The sequence below is a fragment of the Crassostrea angulata genome, chromosome 10, assembly GCF_025612915.1.
Source record: "Crassostrea angulata isolate pt1a10 chromosome 10, ASM2561291v2, whole genome shotgun sequence".
In the NCBI taxonomy this organism is placed as follows: domain Eukaryota; kingdom Metazoa; phylum Mollusca; class Bivalvia; order Ostreida; family Ostreidae; genus Magallana; species Magallana angulata.
This window is the reverse complement of record NC_069120.1, coordinates 46,556,705-46,576,814: the sequence shown is the minus strand read 5'-3', so window position 1 is coordinate 46,576,814 and position 20,110 is coordinate 46,556,705. Positions and strand designations below refer to the sequence as shown.

The 20,110-nt window shown below is 33.7% G+C and overlaps 1 protein-coding gene across 1 annotated transcript; it reads left to right on the top strand.

Annotated features, from left to right (window-relative positions):
• The first annotated feature begins 5,724 nt into the window (after positions 1-5,724).
• LOC128168253 (atrial natriuretic peptide receptor 1-like) lies at positions 5,725-19,798 on the top strand. The gene is made up of 21 exons (XM_052834446.1): positions 5,725-5,881; positions 7,157-7,265; positions 7,768-7,909; positions 8,138-8,460; positions 13,624-13,775; positions 13,915-13,987; positions 14,286-14,421; positions 14,606-14,692; positions 14,779-14,922; positions 15,187-15,308; positions 15,654-15,859; positions 15,954-16,067; positions 16,217-16,336; positions 16,435-16,528; positions 16,856-17,083; positions 17,242-17,391; positions 17,640-17,738; positions 18,327-18,418; positions 18,612-18,846; positions 19,151-19,282; positions 19,433-19,798. Exons 1-21 carry the CDS (start codon positions 5,840-5,842, stop codon positions 19,498-19,500), a joined length of 2,868 nt encoding a protein of 955 aa, XP_052690406.1. The 5' UTR covers positions 5,725-5,839; the 3' UTR covers positions 19,501-19,798.
• Positions 19,799-20,110: the final 312 nt, after the last annotated feature.

Below are 20,110 nucleotides of genomic sequence, written 5' to 3'. Positions count from 1 at the left end.
AATACGGAAATTTGATACATATGATTTTTGAAGAAATTAAATTCAGATGCTTACTAGTACCTTAAAATCACGTGCATATAATATGTTTGTACTGTAATAGAGACTTTATTTATAAAAAAAAATCTTTGAATCAGTAGAATTAAAATGCAATTTTATAAACAACAAATACCAATTCATATTTTACTTATACTTTTACGAAGAAAAATGTATCAATGACAGGATAGATTTATCTACAAACCAGTTCCGCAGGGCAGCATTAAAGGCACGCTAAGATGTGAAGTGACTACAATAATTGAAGGTCAAAGCGCCATAACTCTACACAATTATAAAGAATTTTTAAAATGTACTAAATTCTGGAAAACGTCAACTTATTTCAAAGTTCTCAGAGTATGTTTGCTAGCATAGAGAAATATTGAAAAGAGTCGAGGCAATTCTTATATGTTCCCAAACCATTTCTTGGCAGAACATATTTTTTGTTCGAACATCAAATAAAGGGTAGCAGAGCTTTTCTTTATTTGATAAATGAAAGCGAAGCTTTGAATAGATGTAGCCAATCTCCAGCTTTTAAATATGTATGTATTTTCAATTAACTCTCCACTCTGAGTCCGAAGAACAATGGTGTCAAACTTGTGACACCGTCGTCTTTACACTTACGATTCAGTGTATACGTACCTAGTGTTTAATGATGTGATGTGTACGAGTAGGATTAAGTTTTTATCGAACATGCAAAGAAAACCACTTCAAGTGGGCTAACAATATTGTTATTTAACGTGCTTAACCACAATTTTCTTTAAAGTCTCATTAGATCTATAGATGTCTTTTGAAGCCTGTTTGTATCGACAAAGTAGAGTTGAGATATTTACAGACAAACATTCTACATTTAATCGCAGACTCATTGACATGATTTTAATTATCGTAGCCTACACGTCTAGATTGATCTTCCTATCTGTCAATTTAAAGAAAAGTTGAGAAAAGTCCCAGGGATCTATATGCACTTGGGGGTGGGGGATGGAGGGGATGGGGGTCGGTCCTGTCCTCAAGCACCTGTGTCATTTTCTGGCTGCAGAGCTGTATCTTTTTCTGAAAATTTGGGTTGTTTCCCGTCCAATTTTTTTTCTGACTGGAATGCTAGAGTTCTGTAGCTATTCAACGCCATTACTCATCCGTTTTAATTTTTTTTTCATTTCTGATTTTATAATGGCTTACATATATGATAAGCTAAAAAAAATCCTTATATTTGTATGTTTTCCTAAATACTGTTGCATTTAGTTTTTTCTCCATGAATGCTATTAATAGACGTGCATATGTGCGATTAGAAGATATGATCCAAGATCGATTTGGTACAAAACTGACACAATTTTTTTTATTGACAAAATATTAAGAGCATATTCTAAGTGTTACTTACCTTATGAATATCATCTAACTCCCTAAAAAAAGGGACAACCTGTTTTCCGTTTGCACGTAAATAACATGCAGACTACTAGAGAAGATGGTCAAAATGCTAAGTAAAAGTACAAAGAGTTTCTATGAAAAGTGATCGTCTTACAAATCACATAAAATGTCGCTGTCGTTACATGTAGTAACAAAAAGCAGCGAATTACGGAATATTAATGATGGAGACATAATAATTAATTGCAGCTGGCAGCAATAAACAAATAGATTAATTCAGTAAGGAAATGTATTTCTGAAGTTTACCTAGAAACGTATTGGATTTCTCCTATTTCATTTTTCCAAGAACAGAACTGCATGAAATACATGAACTACAACAAGATTCATGCAACAAGAGCTCTAGAAATGGTGTGTGTATTAGTGATATTTAACTTGTGTATGATTCTATTCTCTTAATTTTACAATACGACAGCTGTGACGGAGTAATAAAAAGTAATCAATATATCGTTCTTTACATTTCAATATCTACTATTATTTCAATATTTAATGTTATTCAAACATTAATAGCGGTATTTACACTTTGGTAATTAATATATTCGTTTTAGATGTAAATGGTATTGAAAATTGACGATTAATGCCAAATTGCATAAAACTATAAACTTTACAGTGAAAGTCTTAAGTTGTATAGGATCTTAAAAGGTCTGTGGCAACGCACTTTGAGAAAATTATGCAATTTGAATTTTTTTTCAAAGTGCGTTAAATTTTGGTCCAAATCAACGCACTTTGAAAGTGCGTTATGAGTGTAGACCAACTTTTTTTTTTACATCATGACACTTAACGCACTTTGAAAAAATAAATTCTTAATTTTTTAAATAAACATTTAGAATGATGTTTAGTTGTGTTGATATATGAAATATTGATTGATACGGCGATTCATTCTTTCAGCAAGGGAGATAATAGCGTCAGATGGTATTAACAAGGACGTTTCTCATGCGCTGATCCATACTGGATGAGCTTCCTCCTACATAGAACATTAATCCTACCGCTGGATTCAGTTCTTCCCAGAGGCCTGATGATACAAATGTATGGATTTATGGAACAATTTTTTGAAGGGGATTATTGCACCTGCCGCGGCCACTGAAACGAAAAACAAAAAGATTCATATGTCTTCCCCTTCCCAACTTTGCGGGTTACAAAGCGATGATTCTTTCTTAAACAAACTAAGAATGTATTAAAAAACGTTAAAAACATTGTTGTAACCCAGTTTATGATGTCTAAGTATAAAGTCGCTAGCTTTTGAATTTAATTAAGTCGTTATTTAAATATAAGTTCTTATGTGGATTAAAGATCTTTTATATTATCAAATTATGAAAACAAAATTATAAAATGGATCATTAATAGAATTTATTCATTTTTGGAATCCTATTTTAACATTCTTTATACTGAATGTTCATTTAAGCCAATTGCGTTATAAACATATAAGATATTTAACACTAAGTAATTTGACGGCTACTTCTGTTGTAATAGCCCATCAATTCGAAAAGAAAAATATGAACTCGTCCTAAGAATGGCGTAGACAGGGGTTTTGAAATATGGATCTATAAAATGTTAATGAGCGAGGGCTATTTGTTTCTTTAAAAAAGGTATTCTTTATACAAAAAGATAATAATAACGAAGAAAGAAATGCCTTATTGACATTTATCTCTTTGTTGAAATTTAAAGGAATTGATTTGATTTAGAATTACTGCTTTAAAAAAATCGCATGTCTATACTTAAATATTGAGTCATGAGTCACATTATCTTCACAGTAGGTAAATGGCAAATATCCATTCCTTGAGCCAGAAAGTATTAACTCGTAAATGAAAAAATAAACGCTTGTCAGTACTTTCAGTACTTTGATTTTAAAATGATTATGTAGTCTCAATTCTGTAATATATTTAGGCGAGAGAATTAATTATTTGCACACAGTTTAAGTAATGATACAACATTTTTCAAATTATATAGACAAATATTAATAGATGAATGTATATATGTATGACTTGGCCATTATAACAGGAATTAATTTTACTACCAATTTTATCTGAAAGTTCAAGAAATCGACACTTTTTTTTCAAAGTGCGTTGATATCGTCAATATTTACGCACTTTAAAACAATTTTATTTTTCAAAGTGCGTTAAGAGAGTCCCAAATTTAACGCACTTTTTAAACACAAAAACACAAAAAAAAAATTCCAAGTGCGTAATTTTCAAAGTGCGTTGTAACAAAGGTCCTATATTAGATGCATATGGAGACGTCTAAATGATGTCAAACGATATCCCATAGCCTTGTGTTGGGCGAAATCAGACATACAAAGTATACTTAGATTAACATTTCTATGACATCAGATTCAAATTTATTTGTTAGAATTGAAGACTTTATCCTTGCTTCCATTATATTTTATTATGAAAGCATACGAGAACGCAAGAGAGGTTGAAACCCATTACTACCAATTTTTGTGAGTTCTTTTAAATATTATGTGGGTTTACTTTATGTAACTCACATACCTTGACCAGCCCTGCGTAATACATAAACGTGTTGGATATCTGCTATTTGATTGTAATTCATAAATGCATTACTAAATAGAAAATCTACGCAATTGCTGGCAGCATAGGAATATATACGCATTTTTCTGATTTAAAAAAAACGAAATAGGTGCATTGTTCAGCTTTCAAAGGTCGAGGTCAACTCTAATTCAGGTACGACCATTGACTTGCACGAACTGACCTCAGACTTCCAAGTAGACTATCGTTACCATGGCAACCATTAACATTTATGGAGAATTAGGTGTTCCTTCTGTAAAACGTTTCAATCGAACATAATAATAATTTAAGGTATAGTCTGTTCCAAGATATTTATGCAGCACTTTTGACGATTTTTAATAAAAATACACATACCTGTGAAAGAAGTGCAATAGAAATAGTTGAAAGGGATAATTTCCAAGATAATTTCATTGACACATTCACAGGAACGAAAAAAGTTTCCTTACGGAGATTTATAATGGGGAATGTTTACATCTTTTCTCTATTCGGAATACACTCGGAATACATCGCGCAATTTTACAACGTTATCATCCGGGCTTACTGCAATACAAAATCCCCGTAGACATAACATTTTTTAGCATTGTATTGAAACCTGATAATCTAACAGGGGCGTTTCGACTGAGAAATCTTGGAAATTGTTCATACTTTTGAATGAACATCGTTTGAACCCTGAGTTATTTATAGATATCATGAAGTTAAGCAAAATATAAATCCAGGATATCTTGGGACAGAGCTAACATTGCAGGGAAAATACATGACCCGCTATAGAGGGTTGTGTATTTCTTTTTTTCTTTTTTTTTTGGGGGGGGGGGGCAATGCTAGCTACCTTCAGACCACATGAATAACAAAATAAATCATTTTATTGTTTAATATAATATCATTTTTCGGTTTTTTTTTAAAGGGGGGGGGGCGTAGAATTAAATGTTTGAAATTACAGCAAACAAGGAATATTCAATAAAATAAATGTGACTGTTTTTTGTGTACAGTAATAAATTTAAACTCAATTTTTTCAATTATTTTTCTTTTTAAATCTAAACGGGCATTTTCAAATTTTCATAATTTACGATTGAACCTAAGTCATATATTAATTGATTGTATATTACATTCTTACAAAAATGGCTTTTGAAAAACTAAGAACGATTCACTTCACTTCACGGGATTGGTTAGTCTTTTTATGAATAGGACTTCATTCCTAAAATTTGACTTGAATACCAATTTATACCGGACGTAAAATTACAAGGCGTTCACGTTTTTGAAGAAATAGACGCCCGAAGGTCTATGTAGATGTTTCTAAGATTTCACCGATTAACAAACAGTCAAGCAGGCGTTTACGTCGCAACCTCAGAGACGTCGCCACAAAATATCAACAACCGATAAACAGCTGTGTTCTCACGTGGAATGGCCGACTGTTCGCTCCTTGTTTCTGTGCACATGTACCGCGACAATGGCTTTCTCTGAGTGGTAGAGAGTTTACAGTATTAGTCAATACACTTAATTTTCAATGGCGAGATTTTGTTTATTCGGCAAAAGAAATAACGGTGACCAAGCAAACAATATTCAAATTGAACGAAAGCGGAGAGAATTTAATTGTCCGTGGTCCATTTAAAAATTGGTCAATTTTAAAACGCCTGTCTAAATACGTGTTGGTTAATCACGTAGAATTAGCGGTCAAACATTGCACCGAGATGTTGTTTAAATTTCCATAATGAGAGAAGAAAATATGATCAATACCAAATCACGGCCATTGTATATAAACAACTGAGGCTTAATATCAGCACACGGAAGCCGGGGTCATTGTCATACATGCTGGCTATATACGTATAACGTGAACCGTTATTTTCATCATGGGATGATAAAAAAATGTTCCAAAAATGAAAACGATGGATTTAGTTGGATTTATTACACTAGTGTTGGTCAGTTTTGACAAATTTTGTAACATATTCGTAAAAAACTTAATTAAATATAATTATATTTGAAGAATGTCAAGTTTTGACGGCAGTTGTAGCTTTTCATTAGTGTTGACGAACTTTATTTGTTGATATGCGGTGTATTTCTCATTTCATAATATCCATATATTTCTTTATTTTTTATGATTAATATTATCTGTAGTTGAGCTCAGTTTTCGATAAACGTTTTTATCCTGTTTATCTTCATTTAAATTTCAAGATTATCTTTAAAATTTCTTCATAAAATGTATATAACATTTATGTATTTAAAACGACAATCTTCATCATCTCGTTTGTTAATATCTTGTTTTTTCTATTAACGAAATATTTTGTTTTAATTTTTCATCTTATGAATCTGTTAAAGATAGTATTATATTGTTTGTTAATTTTGTTGTAACGTTTTATAAGTTTTTTTTCAATGCGTTTATTTTCAAGATATATGATCGTATAATCCTCTTGTCATGTTGTGAATTTTGAATTTTACCTGGTGGCAGTAAGTACAAAATTTACATCATGTTGTAAATGTATTTACCGACACCCGGTAAATTCAAAATTAATACCATAACATTCGTATTCATCCTATATTTAACTCACTAAAACATTTTTCAGGTAAAGAAGACCGACATTAATCGAAATTGATCATTAAATCGAATATAGAGTAGGATCATAAAATATAAATGTATTATGTATGTAGAAACTATCGGGAGTTATTTTGGTTTATTTTTTTGTTCAGTTTTTGATTTTAAAAAATGCTATATATCATATTGATTCCACTCTTTGGCGTCTTTGCTAAAACATATAATCCCCAAAAACTTAGCATTATTTCCAGATTTTCCTGATTCAAGCTCTGCTAAGTGGATTAAATTAAACCAATTCACAAATGGAATAAATGGACATGGCCCTTTCCATCGCCATTATTGAAATATTAATGCACTGTCTAACCCCCTGTAGGGCCATTCTGACTCCCAGTTGTCCAGCAATGGATTGCAATGGCCACTATTTGATAATATGCCAAATTTTCCATCTTTTTAGCACTCATGAATATCTGAAATCATCGCTGAAGAATAAAATTATATAATAGGTTTTTACAAATAAAGTCTATTTTTAACGAAAATATTTTTTTTCAATTCGGTAGTCGATTAGATACATAAAAATAACTAACTCTTGTGTTACACAACTATACCACCATACTTATAATTATCTTTTAATAGATCTAAGTAATAACGTGCTTATTTTGTTCAGGTTTCCGTAAAAACTGTGAAGGGATACCACGGGTTTGACAACTCGCTGTATCACTGCTGGGCGAAGGACGCATCCGCCAACAATCCTAGTCCATTAGGAAGTTGTTCAGGTGAGACCAGATGTGACGTCAGAGGCGTGTTCAGTAGAGCGAGTGCTCGCAAGCGCTTACCAAAATTTGTGTTGCAGGTATAAGGAACTTAAGCGAGCGCTCGTCAGCACTCACTCTGTTGAACAAGCCTCAGATGAGGCCAAACGTGACGTCAGGTGAGGCCAGATGTGACGTCATGGTCTTCAACGTGCAGCATGTTATGAAATATAGAATTGTTATTGTAATATACAAATATTCACATCGTTTGTACTTATCTACTAGCTATTTTATCTTCACCAATTTTTGCACGTAAACGGATATATGAATTTATCAAACATAAAATAATATTATAAGGTCTCTATCGCCAAAAGTTGGCCGTGTCCCGCCACTTTGAAATTAAGGTCAGTCTTTTGCAAATAGACAATATTCAAATCATTAAAAGATACAAAAAGTTCCTTCTTTACGGGTTTGTAGCTGAGTATTGCTAACTCATATCAATGAAATCTCTTCTATCCATTGTTAGGAACTACTTTGAGATGGGTGGTGCCACCGCCCTCCACGCTAAAAACAGAGACCGCATTCAACGTCACATACGAGCTGCTTTTGGACGCAGATTTCTACACGTGGGCCGTTACTCAAAACTTCTTCCAAACTAAAGGATTCACGTGAGTAAATTGTTCGATGATAGATCACCGAAAGAAGTCATAATTATGCTTCCAAGAAGCTTTAAGACGAAATGAGACGGATATGTGTTGAAAATTGCTCTCCAAAATTATAAAAACATTATGCTTTTTCATGCAGTCAAAAACACTGAAAAGCAAATGATTTGATTAATGTAAAAAAAATTAAGGATGAAGTAAAAATGTGCTTAGAAAGATTTTGCTTGTTTCCAGTGATGGACCGACTGCGCAGACGTGGTGTGAGACAACCTCGTGCCCCTCGGCTACTACTGCCACGGCCGACAACTGCTGCGTTCATCACGTGAACGTCCACTCGTGTCCAAAGGCCAAGACGAGCTTCTGTGGACCCTGGATTCCTCACGATGGACAGGTCTTCACGCACTCGGAAGTCCTCGTGGGTCCGGTGCAGACCGGAAATTGGACGAGTTATGTTCCGGGATTTTACGAGAGTGGATTAACGTCCCTTATCGCCCATTTCAAAGTGGCGGATATGCACTATGCTTTGGAGACAGAAATTAATGTCGTTCCAAAATCAGGTGAGTTAGAGAGATTCCAAGAAAAGCTTGTAATAAAAATTGTACGGAGGGGGGATTTATAAGAGAAATTCAAAAAAGTCTTGCAGATTATTTTTTGGTATATGTAAAAGAAGAACCTTTATCATCAAGATCACATGTCTTTGAAAATTAAAAAAAAATGAAGTGTGTAATGATCCAATCTTCTACATATGATCGTTTGAATACCACATTGGATAATATACATGTAAATACATGTATACACTAAAATATGGAAGTTCGTCGATATACTTATTTAAAATCTTAGATCAGAAGTTCTTTAGTGTAACTTTTCATATGGTGTTTTTTGTATCTATTCCCACCCAGATTATTTTAACAAATACTAGTACATTATGCCAATTGAATCGATAATTCCTTTGTACTTGGTCCAATGTTTTATTTCAAGATATTTCCGAATTACTAGTGATGAAAAAATCTGACTTATACGTGATTAGAGCAATCCGAATTGAAAAAAAATATTCATAATTGCTGTGATATTGAGAGTGATCAATCAAACTACTGATTGATTAATTTATGGACTAGTATGTTTTAGCCCGCCCCATACAAAAACGATGCGATGTGCCTGATGTAAGCAATGATACAAGCAAATCGTCCATACAATCATAATGTTTGGCAAATCAAAAAATAAACCTGTGTACATTGTGTTCACTAATATTTCTGAAGTTTGCTTTGTTTACAATAGATGCAGGTTGAATAAACCTGATCATTCGGGGTGAACAAAATCAAACAGTTCCCTTTTCTAAACATTCCCATAGTGCAGGGTTTTTTGTTTGCCCATAAAGAAATTCTTTTATTTACCTTGAATATTTGTAACTTTGAAAGGAGACCGATTCTGTTGCTGTAAATAGGCAAAAGTCTATGACTTTCTAAGATAATTGGTTTGTATGGATAAATATTCGATACTGTAATAGTAAAAAAATCGGATCATGCAGCTTTTATTATAGGAATAGATTTTTAGTTGTATTATATTTTACAATAATCTTAAGTATTCCCGGCCCCACGATGCATGAAACGCAAACAATAAACACAAATTAACTCGAGTGCCATAAGTTAATGTTAACGGGCCACCACACAAACATACCAAGAAAAAAACACTTATATCGATTTTATATCTCCAATAACTTGTGAAATATCAATGGCCGAAGCTCTGTTTATTTCCTGATTTCAAGTTGGTTATCATGTAACAAGAGTTCTTAATTAGAAAATTCGCAGCAATTTTATTTTGATTGTAATTGGATTATCTATCTTTCTGTTACACTGGACATTTTTTAAATTCATTCTAGCTTTATTGTTCGGATTTTTGGCTACTTCGCATGAGATTCAGCAGAATTTAGCATTATTAACTGATCTTAATTTTGTACAATCATTCATTATATCAAACAAATTTGGGTTCATTCCAACTAGCATTAGTGTAGCGTAAAAATTAGTTGTTGGCTAAATACATGTCTACATTTGTATAATAAAAATAAACCCAAGTAGCATTTCATGAGAGAAATCGGATTTCACGGGGAAACACTGAGGTTAAGGTTAAGTTAATAACTCATTGTGGCGTAAACTTTCGCATTATTACGTTTTTTCACAATCTGCCTCATTTCTTCCGGGATAACATCCTTAATGACAATCGCCATTAGCCTTATTGTGCCCTAACGAGTCCATTTTGTCAAGTATTGTTCTCAGAGTTCAACTAAGGGAAAAAATCAAAACGGAAGACTAGTCTCAACGTCAAAGGCCTTGCAATCACGTGCAATTCAGATATATAGACGTTTTTGCTAGATACTTATTACAATATCGCTGCTTTGTTTTCATTTTAAATAGAACACTCTTCTGGCGTTTGGTTGAAAATTTCGATATGATTTGATCAGATAACGAAAAAATAATGAATATACTTCGTAATTTATTTTACATGTAATGGCATATGTACTAGTCGTCTAGAGTTTAAGCGTTTATTTGTCAACAGTGTTTACGTACGCGTCTAGCTGTCTACAGTGTATGCGTCTAGTTTTCTACAGTGAATGCGTCTAGTTGTCTACAGTGATGCTTCAAGTTGTCTACAGTGTAAGCATCTAGTTGTCAACAGTGTATTCGTCTAGTTGTCAAAAGTGTATGCGTCTATTTTTCTACAGTGTATGCATCTAGTACTAGTTGTCTACAGTGTATGTGTCTAGTTGTATCCAGTGTACTTGTCTAGTTGTCTACAGTGTACTTGTCTAGTTGTCTACAGTATACTTGTCTAGTTGTCTACAGTATACTTGTCTAGTTGTCTACAGTGTACTTGTCTAGTTGTCTACAGTGTACTTGTCTAATTGTCTACACTGTATTTGTCAAGTTGTCAACAGTGTACTTGTCTAGTTGTCTACAGTGTATTTGTCTAGTTGTCTACAGTGTATGATATGTCTGCTGACGTGTTTTCCATCGAAAAGCATCGCGTATATATGCATTGTATTTTTCATAAACATGTGTTATTTCCCTGATTTATCTGTAACCGAGACATGATTTAGCTGCCTCGTAACACCACTTTCTTTTGACACATTAATTATCCGTACACCTTTTTACGCAAAGTTGCGTATAAAGAAAAGATGAATTATTTGTTTGCTCATAAAATGCGTCGTTGTTTATCTATATGGTTATGCGCTAAAATGACTTTTGATAATATCTATTAGACTGAGAATTCATCAGGACCAGTGATATTTTCCCCTCAGAACATAAGTTCTAGAAAGATCAAAATAAAAAAAAATATCTACATTTGAAAACATTCTTTTCTTTAGACCAACTTTAAACTGTTGAATACTTGCTCTCTCGCAAACGGAAGACTGATGAAAAAAACACCAGCTCTCTTGCAAACGGAAGACTGATGAAAAAAATACCAGACTCCAGATATTTCTATTAATAAAAAAAACCTCGAGCATCAGCTTTTTTAAGGATTGCGTTTACTCAGACAAAGAGGCAAAAGAATCATCAATAGGAACGAAAAACTACTTACTGTACATTGTAGCCACAGGCACTTGTTTCTGAGAAAAAAATTTACCCTATAGTATAATAATAAGAATATTATACTATAGGGTAAACATTTTTTCTCAGAAACAAGTGCCAATGATTGTAGCCCTATTTTTAACTTTCAAATTACTAGGTCAGTGACCAACTTTTTATGCTAGTGACTTCTGAATGTTTATTGAAAAATTTGTTGAAATTGTCCACCATTTGCAAGGTTTTCTTTTTCTGAAATTATTAGAAAAAATGAAACAATTTGTTGTTTGAAATATGATAAAATACGAGTAGCTTTACTAATTTAAGCTCATATTTGTGAATTTAACGTAATCCGAATTTCCTCTATCAATTTTCAAAACTCTGCCCATTTTGATCGAGTACATGTAGTACCCCAAAAAAATGACTAATAGGAGCTCAAAACCAATGATTGTCTCAAACTATTTTTATTGTCTTTATTCTGTTGACATTAACATTATATAAGGTCAATGGTCAATTATTTTTTTTATATATTCTCTCTTGAATCAATTTCATGTATTTTAAAGATTATTTTTTCATCGCATTTCAGCCAGTGACATAAAGATTATACACAAGATAAAACAACCATAAAACATACAAAATAGTAATATGGAAAAAAACACGTAGAAACTAACTTTTGCAACTGCATTGCTTCAGGAAGTTTTTAAGACAAAAAAAAGAACTTGAATAAATAAGTTCGAATTTGTTCTGTTTCAATGATAATCTACCTTTGTCGTAACATATCTTCATCAAATAAACATGGCTATCAGTATCGATTTTTGTTTATAACATTGTTATTTTGTGTTTTAATTAACTCTTAATTCGATTTTGGACTTTGTAAAAACGTTTTGAAATCTCAAACCCTGAGTAATTATACGGGGGTTGCTGTTTCATTTATTTTATATTGATATTATTCCAGTGAATCGGTAGAGGACAAAGAAACGAATTTTTAAAGATTACAGTTCGAAACAATTACAATTTTTACGGGTTACCGTAATGTCTCATTACGTCAGTTTCATGTCAAATGCCAAAAATATTTGGGATCATTGTACCCCCGAACAATTCGACCCCGGTGGCCTACAATTAACCGAACCAAGTGCTCAGTGAGAGTTTCGCCGCCTTTTCCCATTTAAATCTCATTTCTCACACGGCGGGGCTAAAATATGAGTTATTATTTTCTCATACAAAGTTTTGTATGTCCCCATTATCCGTGTTTGAAATCCATTTTGTAAATAATTGTTTAATTTGAAGTTCACGAACCAAGAATAAAGTTCCTCCATTCCAGATGTACTCTGTGGACTTGGTTGTTGTTTGTTTTTATTGATTGCGTAGGGTCCTTGTTGTGTACCTACCAAATGTTGACTAATTTAGACCCGAGTTGTCCGTCCATTCAATTCAGAATTAATAGGAATTTATATAGTGTTTAATCTCCTATTTATTGCTCAGAGTGTGTTCAAACAGTTACTTGAAGTTGTTTACCAATAAATATTATCGAACCCAATCGATTAAACAAATCACAGTAGCATAGGTGAACGTAATATGCAATCTTTTACAGTACCGTCAACGCGCTCCCCATGCGGCATGTTAATCCTTCCCGCGTTACTTCATCGCCGTATGAGGGAGTGTAGGTTGGAAGTTATAATTTATAAATGCAGATGTAATCCATTAAAGTTAAAAATCATATGCAGTTCCACGGGAAAATGTAATTTACTAAAAAGAAAGCCTCTTTCAGAAAACACCTCCTTAGTAAAGAAAAACCAAAACCCATAAAAAGGACAAAAAATTCATTTCCACTTAATGCATTTCAAATCTCCAACATGATCCCAAACATTATCATAGATTTATCGTGAACAATCTAAAGTATCTGACACTGCCTTTTAACCAATCAAATTATGCACATGCTGGTATTGCTATTATTCAGATTCCCTCTCAAGGCTGTATTACAAATATATTAAAGTAACCATAGAGGCCAATGAGTCTCTTGTCCTGCTAAGTCTAGTTAGATCAATGAAAGCAAAAATGAAGATATACAAATGCAAAGACACACTACAAGAAATGCTTACTACTTTGTTTGCAAAACCCAGTCACTGAAGCTAGGTACTGTTTTACACACGATCTTTGTTTCAGTTTGCGGTGATGGAAGCTGTGACAAGGACCAAAGAGAAGATTGCTCCACGTGTCCAAAGGATTGTGGGAAATGTCCGCTGCAGGCACACGAGATTGCCCTCATCGTCATCTTCATCTGTCTCATCGCCATCGCCGGAGTCATCGTTGTCATTGTAAGATTATGTTAAAGAAATTGATTTATTGGTTTAGAATATGTTAATTTATTGCAACACTCTCAAAGTGGTTTTCTTTCACTTCGACTAAAATTATCACTTACTGTATTCTACGGAACCTTTCCTTGAATCATTTCAGTATTTCCAGTACCAGAAACGAAAATTACTCTGGGATGAAAGCTGGATCATTCCGTATGAAAATGTCCATGAAGGTATGATAATATCATGCATGAGGGGGTTATATGTCCTTGAAGGTATGATTATATCGTGCAGTAGAGGGTTATACATGTATGTCCATAAAAGTATGATAATATCATACAATAGGGGGCTATATTGAACAGTTTCCAGGCACACTTACCTGGCTCAGTTTTCGACAAATACCACTTCTCGTCTTTACAATGGAGCGTCAAATTTTAACGCAGCACTTCGCGGTGATGAGAATACAGATATAGATACTTACCGGGTCTTGGGTCAGTAAATGAAATTCATGTATGTAATTCGTCTGTGTAGATGAGGGTCTGCGCGGGGCGTTCGGCAGTATGATCAGTGTCAACATGGGAGCCAGCACGGACCTGACGGCTGGAAACACCAACAACATGGCCATGTCGGCCCAGAGGAAACAGGTGTTTGCCAAAACAGCCATTGTGTGAGTGTCTGTTAGTGTAAGAAACATCAAAAGAACAACCATCATGAATAGATCCTTTCCCATACATGTGGTTCTATCTTGTTGAGTGTATTTAAAATATTCTTTGCCACGACACTAATTATTTTTTAACATTTATTATACACAGTAACTAACTAAAGGTGATTGTTGTTTTCTTATATTTCAGTGATGGCAAAACCGTTGCAGTTCGATATGTCAAGAAAAAGGAGTTTAGTCTGACCAAAAATATCAGAATTGAAGTCAAAGCTGTCAGGTATGCTACATTTTTATAACTTTCAGATAAGGTATATTACATCATTCCTTCTAAAATATCTGACATCGTTTTTTAATGCTTTACAGAGAACTAGATCATCAAAACCTGTGTAAGTTTGTGGGCTGCTGCACGGACGCAGCAAACTTCTGTGTTTTGATGGAATACTGTCCCAAGGGAAGCATCAGCGATGTCCTGTTAAACGATGATATTCCTCTCAACTGGGCTTTTAGGTACTGTGGGAACTTCTTGTAACTATCTCGCCTCACCACTGATGCTGTTAATTTTTTTGTATAAAAGTTATTAAAATCAATTTTGATGATATATAGCATTTAAGTTTAATGTTTATAGTTTTAACATATGAAAGGTCTTTTTGCTGATGGTTTATACCTATCATTATTAACCAATAATTATGTACTTAATTGTGTTCTTGTGTATTTTGGTTTTCGTTGCAGCATGTTACAAATGTACATACTATCTACACTTGATACACACAGGTTTTCGTTTGCAACGGACATCGCAAGAGGGATGGCTTACATACATTCTTTTAAAATCTACCATGGCCATTTGAAAAGCAGTAACTGTGTAGTGGACGACAGGTGGACAGTTAAGATAGCAGGTGGGTTGTCCCTCTTAGATTTACTCTCAGTCCGGATGATGTCCACATGCACGTTGTATAAAGGCGGGAAAATTCAATTACACCCAATAAACGAAAGAAAAAGAATTCAAGTATCGTTTACCTCTTTTTAAAAAGAGAAACATACGGATCTACCGAAAATAACAATTTTACCTGAGCGTTGTTTTCAATATTTTACTGTACCATGGTTGTTGTACCATGTGTATGGACTTTGAATTAACCAGGTTATGGCATATTGTGCAAAATGCACTATATCAGCTTTTTCCATGTTAATTATACAATAATTATATATTTAATCATGCAAATTATGCTTTGGTCCTTTAACAGACTTCGGTCTGACAGAGATTAGACGTGAGGACGACATGATGCTGTCAGACGACGAGAAAGAGGACAAATATTACAAGTGTAAGCGGGCCGAAGTGTACAACGCACCGGAAGCTAAAGATGGGGCCAGCGAAGGGAACTTCGCTATAGATGTGTATTCATATTCAATCATTCTTGTTGAAATAGCCACGAGGAATGACCCTTATGCGGTAAGTAATTGTTTGATTTTAAATAAGATTTTATGAGTAGAAATTTTTTAATAAGGAAATAAGATAAACAGTTTAAATTTATGATTTTTTAAAGGATGAAGATCCATTTGACATTCCTAAATATTGGAAACCCCCACTTCCCGACCTCTCACCGGAAATGGCCGAAGATGCAGATAGCGCATGTCCGTGTCCAGCAGACTACACTCAGGTGGGACATTTTATGATACAAAGGAGCTTAACATTCATTATCAAATAAAAAATTTGGTCTCTTTATTTATCTGCTTTACTGCTGTTCTGTATGTATTAATAGCTTGACACAAAACGGTTATTAATTCTGTACATACATCTATATTGCAGTTGATCACTGAGTGTTGGGATGGTGTGGCCCTCAACAGACCTTCATTTGATCACATCAAGAAGACACTGCATAGAATTAACCCCCACAAAATGAGTCCTGTCGACCTCATGATGAATATGGTAGTGTTTGGGTCACTAAAAAAGTCTTTTTAGTCTATCGTCATTGAAAATAACGTAATCTATATTCTCAAAATACAGTGTTCACTATTACTTTACAGATGGAGAAATATTCCAAACACTTGGAATCCATTGTAGCAGAAAGAACACAGGAACTGGTGGTGGAAAAACAGAAGACGGACCGCTTGTTATACAGTACATATTCTATGATACGTTTTTGATATGTTGACAGTTGGATGATGGTACAAGAGTAAATAATAAAATGAGTGGTGATAATCCCGTTTATATTCAATGAAAGCAATTTACATGATCCCAAGACCACGATGATTTTTATAAATTGCAGAACTCGGTGCAAAGGGGAAATGAAGATTTATAATGACGATTGGGTTTTAACATCGTGTTTTCCTATTTGTAAATGTTGATCTTTTAATCGACGGAACAAAAAGTGCACTAGCTCCTTAACTATTACTCACTTTTTGTTGTAAAATTGAAAAGTTTGCTAAAATCTGCCGACTTTTCTAGGTATGCTTCCTAAAAAGGTGGCAGAAGATTTGAAAATTGGACGAAGAATAGAGGCAGAGACCTTTGATGCGTGTACAATCTACTTCAGTGACATCGTAGGATTTACCTCCATATCCGGCGGAAGTACTCCCATCCAAGTAGTGGCGCTACTAAACAAGTTGTACACAACGTTTGACGCAGTCATCGACAAGTACGATGTATACAAAGTGGAAACAATTGGAGACGCATGTTAGTTCACAGAGAATTTAAGATATTTCAAAATTATTGAATCACGATTAAACCTCATTTGGAAAATAACTTGCATTTCAATGCTTATGAGGTAACATCGTACACACTTGTTGAGGAGAAAATTAAAAAAAACTTCTCTTTTCATTTCATGTAAACAGATATGGTTGTTTCTGGAATACCAGGTCGAACACCCTTTCACGCACGTGAAGTCGCTAATATGGCGCTAGATTTAGTGGACGAATGCACCGTGTTCGAAATACCTCATCTCCCTGAACAACCACTGAAAATCAGAGTTGGGTTACATTCAGGTCTGTCGTTATATAAGAAAGGACAAACATGTTTGTTTAATATATATTAACTCATTTTGTTAGTGAGCATTTTGTATTCATGTGTATTATGATCTTCGATAAAAATATATATTTTCCTGCATGGATTACCTATCAATGTCATGTTGTAAATTTGTATTTGCACCCATCCAGTAAATTAAAAATTTACAACATGACATCAAGAATGATATCATTTGATATATTGTGTGAAGACGAGACGTCACTTCCAGGTTCCGCCTGTGCAGGTGTTGTGGGTCTGAAGATGCCGCGCTATTGTCTGTTTGGTGACACTGTGAATACTGCATCTAGAATGGAGTCCAACGGAGAAGGTATGTCAATCATTGCGTAAAGTCAAATATATAATAAAAGAGACAAATAGAACAGTTTATCTAAACTTCGTTGTGCAGTCATTGGATCAACGTGTACCTGTGTTTGCTCGTGTTGCAGAATATTCCCGATAAATCTTTGCATTATGTCATCGATTTGATGGTGACACAGTTACCTGTTGAACCTCTCATTTTTATCATTTTATACAGCATTAAAACTTTAATATTGATTTACAGGACGTAAATATTATAAGAACTCTTTTAAAAAAATATTTGTCGCATTATTTTCATTTGAATTGTTAATCTATTTAATTAAATGGTGATGTTAATTTAACCTTTCGTAGGCAAACTTTTTTTTCATTGTGACACTTTGAGAGAAAGAAGTTTAAGAGCATTTCAAACAAATGCATGCAAAAAAGTAAAGAATGTGAACGCCTACCTGCTCTTTGTTTTACAAATAAAAAAAAACTGCAACATTTTGAAAGATTTATTAAATGTGGTTTATTAAATGTGTGCGTGTTATGCTTACACGCACCCGTTAAATAAAGGATATGATTTGACTTTGTTTTTCTTTTTTTTTTTTTGTTTCAGCATACAAAATACACATAAGTAATTTTACCTATCTGGAATTGAAGAATATTGGTGGATATAAATTTGAGAGGAGAGGAACAATACCTGTTAAGGTGTCTTGAAAAATCAAAATAATGTCGTTTTCTCAAGTTAATATTTTAAATAAATTTAGTTAAAAACCCTTTGGTATAAATATCAGTACTTCATCAGCAGAATTAACCTTCTTGCAATCAAATTTTTTTTATTGTCTTTTATCTACATTATTTGAATACTTCTTGTAAAATTTATGTATCGTGTTATCGACAGGGAAAAGGTGAAATGGTGACATGGTGGCTGCTAGGAAAAGATACACTGAAGGATAACAGTGATAGCCCACCAGAGAAGGAATACATTCCACTCCCTGATGATAAGGATCCGCTCCCTGAACACAAAGATACGGAGTGTGTCCCAGACAACACGGAACAATATGGCGGAAAGGAACATGCTGACGTCATCATTATGGGAAATGACGACAAACTTTTCACTCCAGTCGAATTGCCAGGTAACCTTAATAATCTCTCAACCGTGTATTGAATGATAATTTAATTATAGATATGTGCGTGTACCCTGCAATGAAATGAAACATACCATGTTAAATACTGTTGACCATGGACTAAAATCTTTCCATTCGAATTACATTGTGCATAGTAGTGTATCACTCCTATTTTACAGTTTACATATAAGATATATTACGTATCCATTTTATCTTTTACAAGAGCAATGTGTCTATATTTTTCCATTTATGTCACTTGTTACAGTTGCGATTTTTAAATTTTAATTTTAAAAAGTTCAAACTTTTTTATCAGATGAAAGTCCTAAAACAAGGAAGATAAGTCAGATAAGTACCTCCAACGACTCCGGATATAACGAAAAACAGGGGTCCGGAAGTCTAAATGACGTCAATGAAATCGTTGTCAAAAGCTATGCCTCCTTAAACGGTAACTAGAATACCAACCAAATTGCTATTGATATTTTATGCAGTTGTTCTAATGTCCTATTGTGGTAATCGTACATATATGGCTTTTCCGTTTATTCGATTGTTCCACTCTCCGTATGCTTATACTTCATTATAATTTTACTGATTTCAGACGCACTTTCTGAAGAAGAAAAAGATGGCAGTGAAAAGAAGACACCATTTTTGACGCCACCCGACTAATAAGCTGCTTTTATTAGAGTGGTGCATATTTCATTTCGAAATCCAGTTTAAGCTTATTTACTTATATTCGCCCCGTTTAATTTTCGCCAAATTCAAATGTCTCAGTATATTTCTTTTTTAACACAACTGTGTCTAGGCGAATTCAAGACGGACCGAAACCTTTTGCAAGAATTGAGCGAAAAAAAAGAGTGGCGAAAATACCCTGTATACAATGTTATATCAACTGTTTTTGTTAGACTTAAATATTTTATTTTGTTTGTTATGTTTATAAAGCGATCTATTAAAGCATAAAATAAAGGACGATATTTAATATTGTGTTTCTTTAGAACCGTTTATATTTTTAAAATTACAGTTGATAATATATCATTTTGCAGAAATGTATAAATTACACCCACATATGGAGCATTTCTTGTTAGTTATAATAATCAATCATAATATTGTACACATATCTATCACAATTTTAATAACATCATCAAAACAAACAATCTAAACAAAACAACGTAACAGCAATGTTTAAGCAGTGTGTATAATGTGGCACATTAGTAAACAACTTTCTTGATTTTGGTCTGTTGGTTTGCAGGCACGTAGCATCAGGGGGCCTGCCCCCCCC